This window comes from Haliaeetus leucocephalus, unplaced genomic scaffold, assembly GCF_000737465.1.
Source record: "Haliaeetus leucocephalus isolate CR32 unplaced genomic scaffold, Haliaeetus_leucocephalus-4.0 Scaffold897, whole genome shotgun sequence".
In the NCBI taxonomy this organism is placed as follows: domain Eukaryota; kingdom Metazoa; phylum Chordata; class Aves; order Accipitriformes; family Accipitridae; genus Haliaeetus; species Haliaeetus leucocephalus.
In genome coordinates this window covers 2,615,183-2,631,298 of record NW_010973333.1, presented here as the reverse complement: position 1 = coordinate 2,631,298, position 16,116 = coordinate 2,615,183, and the positions used below count along the sequence as shown (strand labels likewise).

General features: G+C 42.5%; 3 protein-coding genes across 4 annotated transcripts in view; 1 reads left to right on the top strand and 2 right to left on the bottom strand.

Moving 5' to 3' along the window:
- The window catches only part of SUCLA2 (succinate-CoA ligase, ADP-forming, beta subunit), a 35,161-nt gene extending 34,286 nt beyond the window's left edge, over window positions 1-875 (bottom strand). Inside the window, exon 1 of the mRNA XM_010583391.1 lies at window positions 658-875. The gene's annotated coding sequence lies outside the window, so the exon portion shown is untranslated. The remainder of the gene's footprint in view (window positions 1-657) is intronic.
- Window positions 459-2,011, top strand: NUDT15 (nudix (nucleoside diphosphate linked moiety X)-type motif 15). The gene is made up of 3 exons (XM_010583392.1): window positions 459-686; window positions 787-977; window positions 1,407-2,011. Exons 1-3 carry the CDS (start codon window positions 535-537, stop codon window positions 1,550-1,552), a joined length of 489 nt encoding a protein of 162 aa, XP_010581694.1. The 5' UTR covers window positions 459-534; the 3' UTR covers window positions 1,553-2,011.
- Window positions 2,012-5,510: 3,499 nt separating this feature from the next.
- Window positions 5,511-14,410, bottom strand: MED4 (mediator complex subunit 4). Of its 2 annotated transcripts, XM_010583388.1 has the most exons (8): window positions 14,291-14,410; window positions 11,904-11,970; window positions 11,389-11,559; window positions 10,947-11,004; window positions 9,875-9,961; window positions 8,983-9,114; window positions 6,023-6,240; window positions 5,511-5,881 (listed from the first exon to the last, which is right to left on the bottom strand). In XM_010583388.1, exons 1-7 carry the CDS (start codon window positions 14,392-14,394, stop codon window positions 6,068-6,070), a joined length of 792 nt encoding a protein of 263 aa, XP_010581690.1. In that variant the 5' UTR covers window positions 14,395-14,410; the 3' UTR covers window positions 5,511-5,881; window positions 6,023-6,067. The 2 variants fall into 2 exon arrangements, with proteins under 2 accessions (XP_010581690.1, XP_010581689.1); XM_010583387.1 differs by having other exon boundaries at window positions 5,511-6,240.
- Window positions 14,411-16,116: the final 1,706 nt, after the last annotated feature.

Below are 16,116 nucleotides of genomic sequence, written 5' to 3'. Positions count from 1 at the left end.
GTGATTGAAGCTGCGTTAAGCTTCAAGAGCAAAGGACAAGAATCAAGACTTCAAGGACAGCCAGCAAGAACTTCAAACGGGTCGGTGGTCGCAAAAGCAGCCCTTCGCCTCAAATGGATCCTTCATTGCGCGTGATCGGGTGTAGGCAGTACTAAGATAATCAGTTACAATCATTTTGATGTACGTGTATACTAATCTGATTCATATGCAATTCGTTATTCTAAATAAGCTGTTAGTGCTGGTGGAACTATCCCCCGTGCATCCAGCGCTGCAATAAAGAATGCCTGCTTTCTAAAACTCCAAAACGAGTCTTAGGGAGTTTCTTCGACCGGCTTTTCGGTATCACCCCCTCAAAAAAAAAAAAGGAAAAAAAACCCCCAAACGCACTCCATTCCAAAACGGAAAGCCATGGTCCCTCTCACCGCCCGCCCCAGCCAGCCCCAGGCCTCGCCCCGAACCGCCTCCCTAAAACCGGGAGGAGGAGCCGCCCCCGCCCTCCCTGCCCTGAGGGGATCCCGCGGGCCCACGGCTGCCATGGCGGAGAGGCCGCAGCCCCCGCGGCCCGGGATCGGTGTGGGGGTGGTCGTCACCAGCCCCACGCACCCCAACTGCGTCCTCCTGGGCAAGAGGAAAGGCCCGCTGGGGGCCGGCACCTACCAGCTCCCCGGAGGCCACCTGGAGTTCGGGTAGGAGCCCCCAGACCCCCCCCACAGACACACATTCCCCCGCTAACCGGGGAGAGGCGGCCGCCCTCCCCTGAGGCGGCCATTGCCTTCCCGCCCGCAGGGAGAGCCTGGCGGAGTGCGCCGCGCGGGAAACGCTGGAGGAGGCGGCGCTGCGGCTGCGTCACGTCCGCTTCGCCTCCACCGTCAACTCGGTCTGCGCCGCCGCCCGCTACCACTACGTCACCGTCCTGATGAAGGGCGAGGCGGAGCCGGGGGCGGAGCCGCGCAACCGCGAGCCCGAGAAGAACGAGGGTGAGGCGGGAGGGGCGGGGCCGGGCGCGCGGGAGGGGGCGGGGCCGCGCCTCGCCTCAGGTGCCTCAGCGCCGAGATGGGGCGGCGGCGGTTTCTCTCTTCGCTCGGTCCTACCCGAAAATAAGCTTTGGAGCCCGTTTTTATTTTATATTTCCCCATATGGCCACACGCTTCTGACGTCGTGAGGCCAGGGAGCGGCTACGAGTACGTTTCTTCTCTAAGTCTGAGGAAACTCTCCTCTCCGGCAGGGTCAAGGCTTAACGTGAGGAAAATAATAAATTTAAAATAACCGTGTATGCAACGGAGAACTTGCGTTTGCGTTGGTAGTTTCTGCACAAGCCACCCAGCCTGGCAGAGGCAGAATTGTGACGCGATTCAATTTATACTCTGGCTTTTTCTTGGGTTTTTTTTATTTTTTTTCTCCTGCAGGTTGGGAATGGGTTAAATGGGATGAATTTCCTCCAGCAGATCAACTGTTCTGGGCCTTACGCTGTTTGAGAGAGCAAGGTTACAATCCCTTCACAGAAGAGCTCGATCATCTAAAGGGGTACACGGGAAGTCACCAACTAGCGTAAAAACTGACCGTACATGATGTAACAAACTAAAGCACCGACCTGCTTTTTGGGGGGAGTAAAAGAGGAAAGGATATATCATGCTCGCTCTGCCCATGTGAAAATACTACCCTTCCCAAAGCCAGAAAGATGCCAGATGTTTCTTTACCTTATTTCACATGACAGTTTTCTTGTTCCAGAGCTACTTGTAGCTCTAGTGATTAACAGTTAATGTAACCTTTTATAGAAAACTCAAGACTGTTTTACCTGGTTAATCGTCATATAGATGAATAGCCCTTTGGAAGTCAGAACTAGTCAGAGAAGCTCACTCACTTGGAAACGGTTGCAGCATCAGGCCCCAGAGAAACTGATTTGTTCAAACCACTGTCCTGCTTTCTGTGGAAAACTACTTTGTGTGTCATGCTGCTTTCCTGTAATTATAAATCTTGGACCAATTTTTAAATTTAGCCTTGTCTCATAGCTTCAGTTAAGATACTGTCATGAACAAAAGTCCCATTTTACAGATGACACCTTGTTCTCCTGCAGATCGTAGCACATACTTGAAAATCAAGGTATTACAGACATGAAAAAGCTTGCGGTGCCTTGTTGCAGGGAATGAAAATTCCCTGACCCTTCTTGCCACCCCGTTTCATTATGGCATTCTGTTTGCAGCCTCACTTACCTCAGAATTTATCTGCAGAAGCGTTTCAGATCTCTGCAGCTGATCTTAATTCCCAATCATGTTACTAAACTCTTAATAGTTTAATGGAGAGGTGCCTACCATGTTCTACTAGGCTGACACAAATAACATTGTACAAACTCATCTCATATCTAGGTGTAACTCTACAGCACACAGTCACTTTTTGGCTAAAGAGGGTTGTCAGTATGAAACAGCACAGATAATGGCTTTTGGGATTTGACAAATGGTTAATTTTGTTTGATATGACTAAATGATTGAATTAGTAGTAAATGAATCACGGTACACAAAGATAAATACAAAACCAATGAGTTTATATTTTTCATTTCTCTAGAATCTGTAACCAAATTTGATTCTTTTCCAGCTGTAGTCATTAGGACATCAGCAATTAATTGTAGGATATGACGTTTAAAAAAAAAAATCACTGCTTTGCTCTTTTTTTTTTTTTTCTCTTCAGGGTTCTTTTAGAACACAGTTTTTGTCTGTTCCCTTTAGATATACCCATTGTCCAAGATGTTCTGAGATAAACCTTTAATTTCTTTTTAATAAAACATAAGCACAATATTGAAAGATTAAAATTGTCTGAAATTATGAATTGACTTGTCAGTTCTTAAAAAGAATGTGCTTGAAGGGTTTAAAGCTCTTCCTTACTTTGCGTATACATTTTCTTAAATGGAGATGGCTCTTTTTGCTGAGAAGCGGACTGAGTGATATGAGGTATTATAAGGAAGCTACTGACAATCGCAAGCCTCCTGCTTAGAATTTGAAGCATGAACTAAGCACAACTTCCCTTAGGACAGATATTCTTTCTCTGAAGTGAAGAAAGAAGATAATGTTATAAAGCAGTTTTGAAATGAGAAATATCACTGAAAATTCCTTTACTGCTGTATCTTTGTAGAAAGCTTTTTTTTTTCCCTGTTCAAAAGTGGAGATTTTCTTCCTGAAAGCAACTTCATGTACACTGAAAATTATTCCATTCAGCTGTCAACAAAGAGGCTGTAGGAAGAGTTGACAGATGTCCTGCCCATCTGTCCCACAGAATAATGAAAAAAGAAAAATTACTAAAATGAGTTAGTGGAATTTTAAATTTTAGAAGGCATCTAGCTCCTGATGGGAAAACTGAGGTTTCTGTAAAATGGTTTGTCATGCAATAAATATTTTGTTACCATTAATGCTTACATTCAGTCTATCTGTTGTAAATATACAAGTAGTTACTGAAATGAGGACGCAAACAGTACCTCTGTATGTCAGGGTTTCTGTATCCTTTCTAAGTGGACTGATGAAATGACTGCAGTGCATTACTGCGATCAGCTGTCTGCAATCCCTAACTTAAATAACTTGTTGTGTATGTATCATGCATTTATATTTCCCCCCCGAAAGTTTGATTCTCAGTAGTTTTTAGCTGCTAAGACTCCATCCTTTCAACTAAACATTATGTTTACTTTGATTTTTGGTACTGTTGCTAAAAAGAAAAATCTATTATGTACGCTTCTAAGCCACTGAATAACAAAACACACAGTTAAAACCTCGTGGTTTTCTAAATTGCTTGTAATAGACAAAATTCACCTCAAATGGCATTATAGTTATCCAGCATTGAGAAAAATACTCCTGAACAGTATATAGTTTGGAGGACCGATGTGGAAAAAAAAAAAAAAAAAAAGAAAAAAGGTTAGGACGCATCTTATACTCAGAGTCTGATTTTATGCTAAGTGAACAATGCACAGAGCTGTCGTCTTACTGGTTTCTTAGGTGTAACACATTGGTCCCATTTAATCCTTTGAAAGACTACCCAACAACCCAGAAAAAGAAGCGGTCATTGCTTCTGTTCACTCTTGTTTATGTCTGGAAACAATCACCCACCTCCACAATATTTCAGTTAGTGAATCACATGATATACCCATGTAAGACTTTTGGGTAGACTGTACATTACACTTTCCATGACTATTAATTATCTCTATTTGTATTTCATTCCAAGAAAAGAATGTCCTTATAAATGAGCAGACAAAAGAGACTAGTGAGCTGTGACCGTGTCATAAAATGTGTTAAGGGAGGGTGATTTAGGGAAGAAAATACTAATCCTGTGGTACAAAGCATTAAGAAACTGCATTTTGCAGTATTGTGGATGATTCCGATCACACATTTAAGAAAAAACAATGTGAACTAGAACAGGCATAGGCAAGGTTAACTAGGATGATTGAGAGAGGCCAGGTGTATTGGGATTAGCATTAATTAAAAGAGGAAATAAGAGTTCTCTATAAAGACATTAGGAGTAAACACCAAAGAGGAAAAGCTGATACTGAATAAAGGTTAAAATATATATGTATATGAATAAATTTAGACTGCAAAATAGAGGTAACGTTTTAATAACTCTGAAAATACTTCCAAAAGGAACAGCCGAGACAAAGCCAAATTCCCCATTTCTCTTTTAAAACATAAACCACTGCCCTGTATTATGTGTCCTTCTCCTTTCTACATCCTTGTGCGACTTGTACATATGTTGGTAATATGTGGCAGTGTTACTGACAGTAGTATTTGAAAGATTGTCTGAGCAAATGAGGAAGGACCTGATTTATCAGATACTTCCTGCGAGGAATCTACAAAACAGAGGAGTGGAGAGAATTATGATCTGTGTTTCAGGACACCTTGTTGCAGGGCAGAAACCTGAAATTGCCACGAGCAACAGTTCACATAAGTAACCCTCTGATCAAATCAGAAAACTAAAGAGAAGAGTAGCTGTCATAAAATGACTCCTTAAGCAAAACATAACAAGGAAAGGAAGTGCCTTTGGGAAGATGAAAGAACATTATAGCTGAGGCAGGAAATGCAACTGCTGAAGTAAGCAAATTAGCAGGCTCAAAGAACAGAAAAAAATTATAGGTGGCAAGAATAGAAAAGTCTGTGAGCACTTTGAACTGAAAGGAGCTGAACCTGCAGTGTGCCCCAAAGCATGTCATCTCCAGGGTCCCAGGATGCTTAACCCAAGTATTGGTGAAGCCTTGTAAATGGGCACTCCACATCACTGCCTCAGTGTCTGCCCAGTTAATCAGTGTGCATCTGATAAAGCTCAGCTGAAAAGGACAGACTTTCAGTTCCTGACTCCTCAGCTGCTTCTAATACTGACTTGGCATTCTGCAACGGGGAAAACTTCTGAAAATCAATCAGAATTCAACCACATACTGGGATAAAGTGTGCTGAGTATTGAAGTTACAGAATAACTCATCTACAATTTAAGGTTGCAAAATGAAACATAAAGTTACATCAAAGCTGGGTTTATTTATGACAAATCATTCATTATATATTACAATAATTACAAACTTTTTTTTTACACCTTATTGCCATATTTTTATTCTTGGCGCACACAAGATGATCAAGAATGTGGATTTAGGCAGTAACAAAGATATTAAAATTACAAATTTCATGTCTTATTTCTGTGCCATAGAAAAGGCTATCATCAAAAGAGTAAAGTTACTAACAAACATACAAGGGGATTCCCCTTACACCTTTTTTCCCAGGAACTTTTGTCATCTAATGTATAGTAAATATATATATATACACATGCATCTCTTGCAAACATACACATTCACACATTTACATCATCACTGGAAATTTGACATCTCTCCTCCAGCAGAAAGCTCCCAGTCATTTTACTTGAACATCTAATGGGAAAAAAAAAAATTCTGAAGTCCACTTTTTTAAATGCCACCCTATTTCTGAGCCAGCTGTTATCTTCTCCCTACACAGGGCCGCCAGCCTAACAAAAGGGTATTGCAGTTTGTGACAAACAGCATCCAACCTACCTTCACCACAGGAAAGGTCTACTAGGGATACTGTTCCTCCTGCACCTAGTCTGAGTCACTACTGCTGCTTGAGGAGTCTGTTGACATAACTTCTACATCATCTTCATTCTCTTTATTGTGTCCTGGAGGCTCCAACATGAAGTCATTACTATGATTAGGAGGTAGCATGTTCATTGACATATCACTTGACTGCCAAGGATACTGAGGAGCGAGCACGTCTGGAAAAAAAGGGGCATAATCAATCAAAACATCAGCTTTGTCTATCAACAAATTCAACAAGACAGCTCAACCAGAACTCCAATTTAAAATTAAAACAAATCTTAAAATCCTTCCTGAATTTTGGACAGATGAAACCCTCCAGTAACAGCTGGAAAAAATCTCATGATGGAGCCATTGTATCACCATAAAAGCCTGATCTGCCAGAGAGGCCCATTTATGTAGGTGGCTCTTGATCTCTCATCACTCCACTTCAAAACAGTATATATTCATACAGAGCTTTTCACCTTCAAAGCACAGTTTGAACTGACTTTACATTCACAACCACTGGCAGTAATGAAAACAGTCACCTTCTGTCAGTATGCAAAAATAGATGAAAACATTAGATCAAAGAAAATACTTAAGGTAGACCATAGAAATTCAGAGTAAAAGGTTTTATCCAAATTTGGTTGCAACACCTTGGTTACAGTTTTTCCAACAGCAAATATGGTGCATCAAGTGCAAAGGAGAAGAGCGTCCTACTACAAAACCAGGGCCACAGACAGAGATACCCGAGAGGTGGGAATGCCCCACTGTGCCCCAGCCAGGTCACCCTCAGTTGCCTCTGACTCCTCTCAGCTCTCACCATGTCTTCTCTTCTCCTCCTACTTCCAAAGCCACCCCACGCTGTACTCCCTACCAACCTACCCCCCACAGACAACATTTCCTAGTCTCTTGCTTCCCTGCCCCAAAATGGCTCCCATTTCAAAGCTGCAGTACACATCTACATGCCATTTCTGCTCCCTTTTAATTTATGCTCCTACTGCTGTGAGCTCTTCTCCACTGGGCACTGTAGCTAAGTCTATCCCATAGAAGAAACCAGCTATCTCCCACTTACAGCAAGAATTAAAAATAATTAGGCAGAGTCAGAAGCAAACAAAAGCCCACCACATGGGACTGAGTACAGAAAGAGAGGGCACTGTCTAAGCAGGGGGTCACATATGGCAGATTTACTCTCACGCAGGCGCTGCCTAACTCAGAAGCACAGAGACTCCACACACATAGCTTCTGATCTTTCGGTCTGCAGTCACCCGAGATTCCACTTACCAACTACAGCCACAGTCCCCTAATACCAGATGCATTACCCGGCTGTACAAATCTGACCCACCAGCAGATGCAAGGACGTAATGCAGCCTTCATGCCAGTTCTGTGCCGGCTTTAGGAAGACCAACCATAGTACCATGTGGTCTCATCCCAGCTGTGGTAAAGTTAACTAACTTTATTTGAACCAGCTGAGAATGTAAGCCAGTGGTTTACATCCTGTGGCCATGCTTCAATGCTGGAACCAGTCCACTATGAAAACAGGTTGAACATGTGTGCTAAGCAGCCTCAAAGTTTCGAGGCTACCAAGCAGCCCAGTGGCTGGCTTGCAGACTCAGTAAGGACTCACTAACTGGACATCTCTCCGCAGAAGTCTCTAGAAGGACTAGATGCCATAATTAGCATTCTCAAGACATGCCTCCACACACCAACAGATTCAGGATCCCTACACAAAATGCTGGGGCAGCTTCTACTTTATTTTAAATGAAGTTTAGGTGAACTTTCCCTCTTACCTGACAGTCTAGTAATCAGAGGATTTCCCCTGACACAGGAGACCCAGATTCAATTAACAACTTTACTTGAGGAGTTTAAATCCCACATTTTCCAGCTTCTCAAGGAAAAGTCCTAAAGAGTGGGGCCACACTCAGCACTTCCCTACTGGGTTGCTATGGACAGATGCTATGTCAGGGTCCCACTCCTATTCAGCTCACTGACCCATTTTATTCAAGGCCAGAGGTTTAGAAAGCAAGATGATGCAGAACTTCAGGTCACTTCCTAAGAGGGGACAATAGGATTAGACACATGATTGGAAACACAAAATCCAAGTTTACTATATCTCCAGTGGAGTCGTGATACAGGTTTTTTTAACATATTCAGTATAATTTTTGACAACAAGCTTTCCATAACACCTGCAAGTGGCTCAACAGACAGGGAAGAACTGTTACGGATCTCCTATGAATCCAAACTAAGAATTCTTCCAGAATTTAGTCTAACCGTGGTAGATTAATGCTGCACAGGCACAGAACCACTGAATTCCTGATTCAGTTACTGTAATTTACTGCTAAATTCTATTTTAGCATGAATGAATGAATCCTACTAAAGTCAATGGAAGTGTCTATTTCTCTAAGTAATTAAGGGATTAAAGCTCAATTCCTAGACTCAAGGTACTTACTACCTCACCAGCTGTCCTTTGCAATATCTTTTCAACCCAACACTTCCAAGCAAACAGTCTTGCTACATAGAGCGTAGACTTAAAGGAAGATAGAGGATGACAATAAACCTCTTTTCTTCCAAATACATCTTTCACAATTCCATACTTTGTCATCACTGCTAAGAAAAGTTTTCTTTGAAAATGCTTCTTTCTAATATGATTTAACATCACTTAATTTATAGCAATTTAAAATAAGCGAATTGGAAGGTAACTAAGTCAGTTTTGTTTATATTGACTTGGTTGTAGTGTCTGCAGTATGATTTAGCATGAAATGACATAAACTTAACAATTAGAAATTGCATAATTTTATTTACTAGACCTTCACTGCTAAGGAACAACGTTAGCCGTAATTTTCATTATTTTAACTCTGACTTGCCTTTGCTAAGGGAAATGTGTAATTGCTATGACTGTACAAGGAATAAAGAAAAGCAAAACAAAACCAAATTTCTCTTACCTGGCAGTCTGCCTGCTGCAAGTGCATCCCCTGGTAAGTGTCCATTAACTCCATTGGTGGATGGGTTGTTCATCTGACCCAAGAGACCACTCCTCATTTCCAGATCTGTAGGATATGGCCTTCGTGGGTCCCCTGTAAGAAAAAAGCAAAGGAATGTTTTTAAATATTTAATAATTGTCTTGCAGACATTAACTTCTTCTTCAGTGCCTAGCTTCCTGACCAAAAAAACCCATACTCTGATTGCTTGGATCAGCAATGAGCATCATACCTGTTTTGTTAAAATCTAAGTCTGTGTCTTTCACTTAGTTTTTCTTTGTTCATTCAAACTTGGCAGAAAAAGCACATTAGAACACAAAACAAAACATGTTTAGACGATATCTTTGCTCTCCCTGCTACTTCACAGCTAAACAGCAAAGACAGGAATCGGAAAAAAACCATTCTCATTTTGGACAAGGAGGATAGTTGCCAAAATTGAAACCTGATATAATGAAAGCCCAGCTTTGGACTCCACCGATTACCAACATCCTCTGAAAAGAATATTGTAAGGGGCAGGAGGGAACACAACCAAGCACATGGCAAAGCCTTGAACATATTTGGTTCTAACTTATAACTGCGGCCAACATTCAGAGGAAAAAAGCAAACAAAGGAGAGCAGAGGAGCCCAGTCAGTTAATGGAAGCATGCATTTTCACAGCCTTTTGAAGAAGTACGTAAAGCCTATAGGACTTTGGGTATCTATTTTTGTTGAAAATATTACATATAACAGCTGAAAACAATGTTACTCTAATAAACCCCAGTGTTTTCTGCTTCATAAAAGCATTATAAGACCAGATACTGACCATGCTTTATTATTATTAAAAAAAAATATCTATTGTCATAAACATGATGGTTACCTGGTACCCATGTCAGAGGGGCACAAACAGCATTGCTAGCACTGATCCTGTGGGCGTATTTAATTATTTCTTCAGAGGAAATGGCACCTGGAAGAATGGAAGAAAAGTTACTATATTCTCAAGAGATTGCATCATTCAATTATTCCAGAGTATCAGACACTAATATCTAAAAGATTGGGAATGTAATTTTGTCAAACTTTTAAGAGCATGCTTCAAACGCAATGACTGCTTAGAGGATTCTTAGACTATGCAAAGATGAGCTTTTGAGATGAACTGATTTTACAGCCATGAGTTCAGTACACCTTCAATGTCAACAGTTCTTCAACCTTGTAAAAAACACAACCTTATCTCTTAAGCAGTGTACTTGACAAGCACAATTTGTAAGAAAACTTCAGCACCTGCTTTATTATGAAATTTTCCACAGGAAGGAAATTTTTTTGTTTGTTCAGTAATTGTAGAGCATATGTGTAATAGCCCTTCTAAATGTGTGCCTGTATTACAGTAATAGAAACTTTATGAAATTCCTTGATTTTTTTAGATGAATGATGAATAACAAAATGATAAAAGACACTGTAAAAATCACCAAGAAAACGCCTCCCACAAAAAAACCCCAACCCAACAGTCAGTTTAGGTTTATAAGTGCCACAGAGTGGCAGGAATTGCTACAAATACAAACCAGTATCACCAGCTAGTCAGTCTTTCAAACACAATGCACATGCACACAAACATTCTCTCCCTTTCCTCAGTAGACCTACTGAGGCAATTTGATGAGACACTTAGGTAATCAGATATACTATTATCAGTCCAAGAAGAGTGTTGAGACACTTGAATTTAAGTTTAATATTAAAGATATGTTTGCCACAAAAAAAGAATTCATTCCTGGCTTTAGTCTGAGGAAATGACTATAGGTTCATAATGAAATGGAAATGTTGACATATAAAGCATCCAAAATATGCGATGGTAGAATTAAAAAAAAAAAAACAAAAAAAACCCCACACTACCCTAACTTGAGCTCACTACCAACTTTCTTTACAACAGCATTTATGTAATATGTACAATCACAGATACTCACCTTTTCTTGCCTTTTCAATTGATTTCAGCTTTTCCTTTGCTTGGTAAACAGCTGTTGCCTAGTTGTAAAAAAAACCAAACAAACTAAACCAAACCTTCAATGCATCTTTAATTTGTAAGCTTCTGCATAAAGTTGGCTCTGTGAATAAACCCTTGCATATGATTGCATTTTAAGACAGAAACTATTCAGTGAACATTTTCAAAACGTACAGAGATAAAGTAGGTTTGGAAGAAAATTAGCACTATAAAACAAAACTGAATACCATGATAACTAAACAGTATTGGACTACTGAAATAAATAAAAAAAACCCCCAAAACAAACCACTAAGCTCTTCGACGTTTTAAATATTTAAATCTTCTCAAACTAACACACCACCACTTTCTCTAGAACAACCTTTTTCACAATTAGATGCTCAAAAGCAAACACATCATTATGAACTTACCAGTATGTGCTCTGCTTCTTTTAGTTGCTTCTGCAGCTGCTGAATATCATTATCCCTCTTTTCTACTACCTTTTCTAAAAGCTGCATTTCATGATGGATTTTCCCCTGATCAACTGCCAACTTCATTAGCTCTTGAAACTCTCCATCTCTCTGAATCAGCAGTTCCAGGATCTATTGAACAAGAGTTTTGTAGAACTTTTAATTTAGCTAGAGTAACAACACACCCTCAATCGTGCTGCAAAGAAGAGCAACTGACATCCATGAGAGTATTTCTGTTGGCATGAAAAATGAAACAAAATTTCTTCTTCTCTTTACAAAAACAGCCTATGAAGCACACAACAAATGAACAAACAAACAAACAACAACATGAGGACCAAGAATGCCTTTGTAGTGGGACCAAAACCTCATCATCACCGTTAGCCTGAGCATAGGCAAGGACAAAGGGAAAAAGAAAAAAAATTAGAAGTAAAGCATTGTGCTTACGGAAAGAAATACAGTTTAGAAAGTCAGCTTACCTGGCCCTCCTCTCCTGGTTGTGGAAGCTTCTGGTTTCTTGAAATTGCCAAAATTTCAATTAATTCCCTGAAAGGAAAACTCTGTGTTTGTGCAATTTTCTAGGGCAATATTCATAAATCATATCAAGTCATCCCAAAACTGACAGAGTACTGATATCATTACAAAAGTACTCACGGACTCGAGTATTTTATAGTACAGTGTTGGCAGGGATTTCTCAACTAAGAGTAATTCTGTGGATAGTCTCGTGACTGGAGCACGTTTTCTTCTTTGTTCTTTGAGCTCATGAAGTGCTCATGTGTATTTGTACTCATGAAACGTGCTAAGCTCCTGCCAAACTACATAAGACATAAGCAGAAGCTGAGACAAGAAACAGCACAATGCAAGGCATTTGTAGCCTTCTACTGCCTTTGTTGCAAGAGGGCATGAAAGTCGTCTTCACTATTTTACTTCTCTACTTGTCCTCCATTTTTTCACAACAGAGCATATTTCACACATGGGTTTAGAGCAATTAAGTCTACGCTTTCAAACACCTGAAGAGTTTGCTGTGAAACTACTTTTACAACAACAAGTACTTCCACAATGGTATATTAGCTGTATATCAAACACACAAAAATACCAAAAACCTAATAATATTCTGGTGTAGGTTAGAAGTGCTTCTCAAACAAACCTCTTGATCACATTTTCAGATGCCCATTTACTTTGCCACTATTCTGAAAAGCCATCAAGAACCTCAGAGGGGACTCACTAAGCAACAAGACCAAGATGCAAACAGGCGTTTTCTGTAAATTCAGCAAACTTATTTGGCTTCTAAGGCTATGGATGTCAGTTCAACACTATGCATGAGTAACTCCCTAACTGAAGACACTGTCCTTGGAACAGTACTGATGCTTTGCTTGGTCCAGTGCAAGCTGCTCAGTGGGATGTACGACTAATACAGCAGTGGGGCCAGAACCTCGAAATGAAAACAGGTACTTTTCAAAATGTCTGAAAAAGCCCCTCACCAGTAAAGCTCTAAATAGAATCTTGGTCTGTGTCTCTTGGTCACGCCTGAACACTAAACTGATCTAAACCAATTAGAGAATAAAAGAAACTTGTCATTATCACTAAAGCTTTATTCTACCTGACCAACACTGAGCAGTAGCAAATAAAATCTGTTGTAAGTAGGTCACCTACTGCCATCAAGGCTGATGTCATGGAGGGCTGTAATTCTGTCCTGCGTTAGCTGGATAATGCATAGGCGCAGACTCAAAACTATACAAAGGCTACAGATTAGACATGTTGCTTGATTTTGCCCCTACCACCAAACCAGTATCATGACTGTGAAAGGCCTACCTCCACGGTGCTGCAACACTTTGCTAATCAACAGAAAGATTCACTAAATGCTGCTGAGGGTTGCTCTGGATTCATTATGGTAGAATATTAGTCCCAAGATTTTTTTTTTTTTTCCTTAAAGTTTAGCTAAAAAGCAAGTCTTCTCCCCCCCCCCCCAAACCCACATGTTCTCCAGCAACATGTATGTCACAATAAAATCTAAAACTGAAAACAAAACCTAACCAGAAACAACAAGAGCAACTGACCAATATGTTGTCCTTGTCCTACCAGTGGTAATCATACAAAGTGAGGCAGCCACATAGCCACATAACATATGGGTTATTCCCTCTGAAAAAGTTTTCCTAAGCTTCTGCTCTCCTCGAGAGGAGGACAATAATTAGGAAGCAGTTTAACTGCACCCCCAGCCGTGCCTCCACAACATGGTGGACAACTTGGACAAGGGTTATTGGTCCAGCCTCAATAGCACCGAATTAAGTATCTGAGCACTTACATCACTCCAAAGACGAGCTCTGCCGCCTACTTTGAGTGAGTTTAACACTAATACAGGTAATGACCAGAACGGCTTAAGTCATGCAACACCACCTGCAAATTTCTGACATAAGCATAATTTTTAGCGACCAAGAAAAAGCCTAAAATCGGTGCGTGCATTCCACAGGAAACGCAGGTGTCGGCCAAAAAAGAAAAGCAAATGGAAGAAGAAGGAAGCTCTCCTTCTGCTCTGAGGATAGGAAATAAAGCACCGCCCATGCTTTCCTACCGGGGTGAGAGCTGTGGAGCACCGGGCCGGACCGAGCCCCGGGCCGGACCGAGCCCCCCCCGCCCCCGGCGCAGCACCAACCCCTCTCCCGCAGGAGCCGGCCTGAGGACGGCACGGCAGGAGAGCAGGAAAAGGGGCCGGGCCGGGCCGGTCTCTCCTCCCGGGGCGGGTGAGGTCAGGCCGGTCCCCTCACGTACAGCGCCGAGCACCCTCACCTCACCCCCGGTGCCCCGCCGCCGCCGTCTGGGGCCGTCCCATCCGGGCACCGGGAGCGGTGGTAGGGGCAGAGCGCGGTACCTTGCCAAGAGTTCGAGATCCTCCAGCGCCGCCAGGAGCCGGTCCCGGGTGCTGCTCCGTTCCCCACCTCCCCCGGTGGCCGCCGCCGCCGCCGCCGCCGCCATCACGATCCCGGGCGCGGACCCGAGCGAGAACCTCCTCCCGGCGGGCAGTCGGCAGCGCCCCCTGGCGGCGGCGGAGGTGCGAGTTGTAGCGGCGGGCGCATGCGCAGAGCGGCCTCGCTCCTCCTCCCCCCGCCCTTCGCCGTGCGGCGCGCGGGTGGGCGGGAAGGGGCTGAGGGGGGGTAATGGTGGCCCTGAGGAGCCGAGGGAGCTGGGGGAGAGGGTGGCGGTGGGAGCGGAGAGCCGTGGGTGTGAGGGGAAAAGAGGTCACATCTGCCTCGGCGAGGCCAGATGCGTGTTTGTAAACGCCGTCTGTCTGGGGCTGGGTCGTTACACAAGGTTCTGCGCTTGTTGTTCTGTTGATACGCGTTTCCAGTCCTCGGCTTTCCACAGAAGAGCCTTTAAATGAGGTTCAGATGTACGCTAAAGACACAGAAAACGAACTGCAGAGAAAGGACTTGCGACTGAATTACGTCTTAACTTTTTTAAGTCAGTGTCTGTGGGTCCCGATGTCCAAAAACCCCTTAGGTGCTGTTTATCAGATGGAGGAAGAAATACTGCTTTACTAATGGCTGAAGAAAGTGAAGTGGCTGAAGACACCCGAGCTTTAAATCAGAGACCAGAGCTTTTCCCTGGGCCGGCTGTCCTGTAAGTGACCGCAGCCAGCAGTGACCTGCCTGACATGCTGACGCAGAGCGATCTATCTGTGGAGGCGAAAGGCAGCTTTGCATCCATTACAGAGGTCTGCACATGGTGATCGGGGCAGGTAACAAGATGCAAATCCTGCCCCCGATCCTGCCAGCCCTTGAGCAATAATTAAAAAATACTGGTCTGGGGTTTTTTTTTAGATGTTGCTGTATATGGGCTGGTGCTGTGAACAGGCCTCTGGGTGGGGTCACAGTGAAGCCAGTGGAATTTTTTTTATAGTCATCAAACTTTCAGTAATGTGAAGAGACTGAGAGAGAAGCCAGGGTGGAGGGCAGATGAGGGAGAACAGAGTGAAAGCTAATCTGAGGCCAGGGTTTATAACCAGGGCAAGCACTTCCACAGAAGAGCAGGGAGTCCCCAGACCCCACGTCCTTCTGCTGTCAAGCAGCTGCAAATCCTGCCTGCCAGCAAAAAGCTATTCTCTCCTGATTAGAGAAAGCAGTAGATGAATGATAACATCCCTGACTCCTCTGGTGTTTACTCTGATTACCTTTTTACTTTCCGCAATAAGTATGTCTGTGAGAAATTTACACTTATTAAAAAAAAAAAAAAAGTCCAGAAACTCATTAGTCAGTGATCCTTTGAATGTTTAAATAAGCCATCCAGCATTGTGAGATTTGTGATAAAGCAATGAGATTTGGCAGCCCTGAGAAGACGGTAACTCTGCCAACAGGAGTTATTTAAAATTCACTTACAATATACAACAATCCTCAATGTTCTGATTGTAGATAGTTTGGGAATTCTCTTTATATAGCAGGTAAAATCTCATCAAATAGTTCTGCCCTTTATATAACTTTTGCTTGCTTCCCCTCCCTCCCCCCCCATATTTCTCTGATTTTGTTCAAGGAAAGATGTAATCAGCGATGCTGTCTGGTTGTGCATCCAGTTCACTGATTTGTTAGTGTCTGTATGGGTGCATAAACAGAAAGAAATAGCAACTTCGAAAACAAAGCAATCCTTCCGCTAAATCATTTTCTTCCTCATATTCATTTTGACACCTGAATTATTTAGACCTGA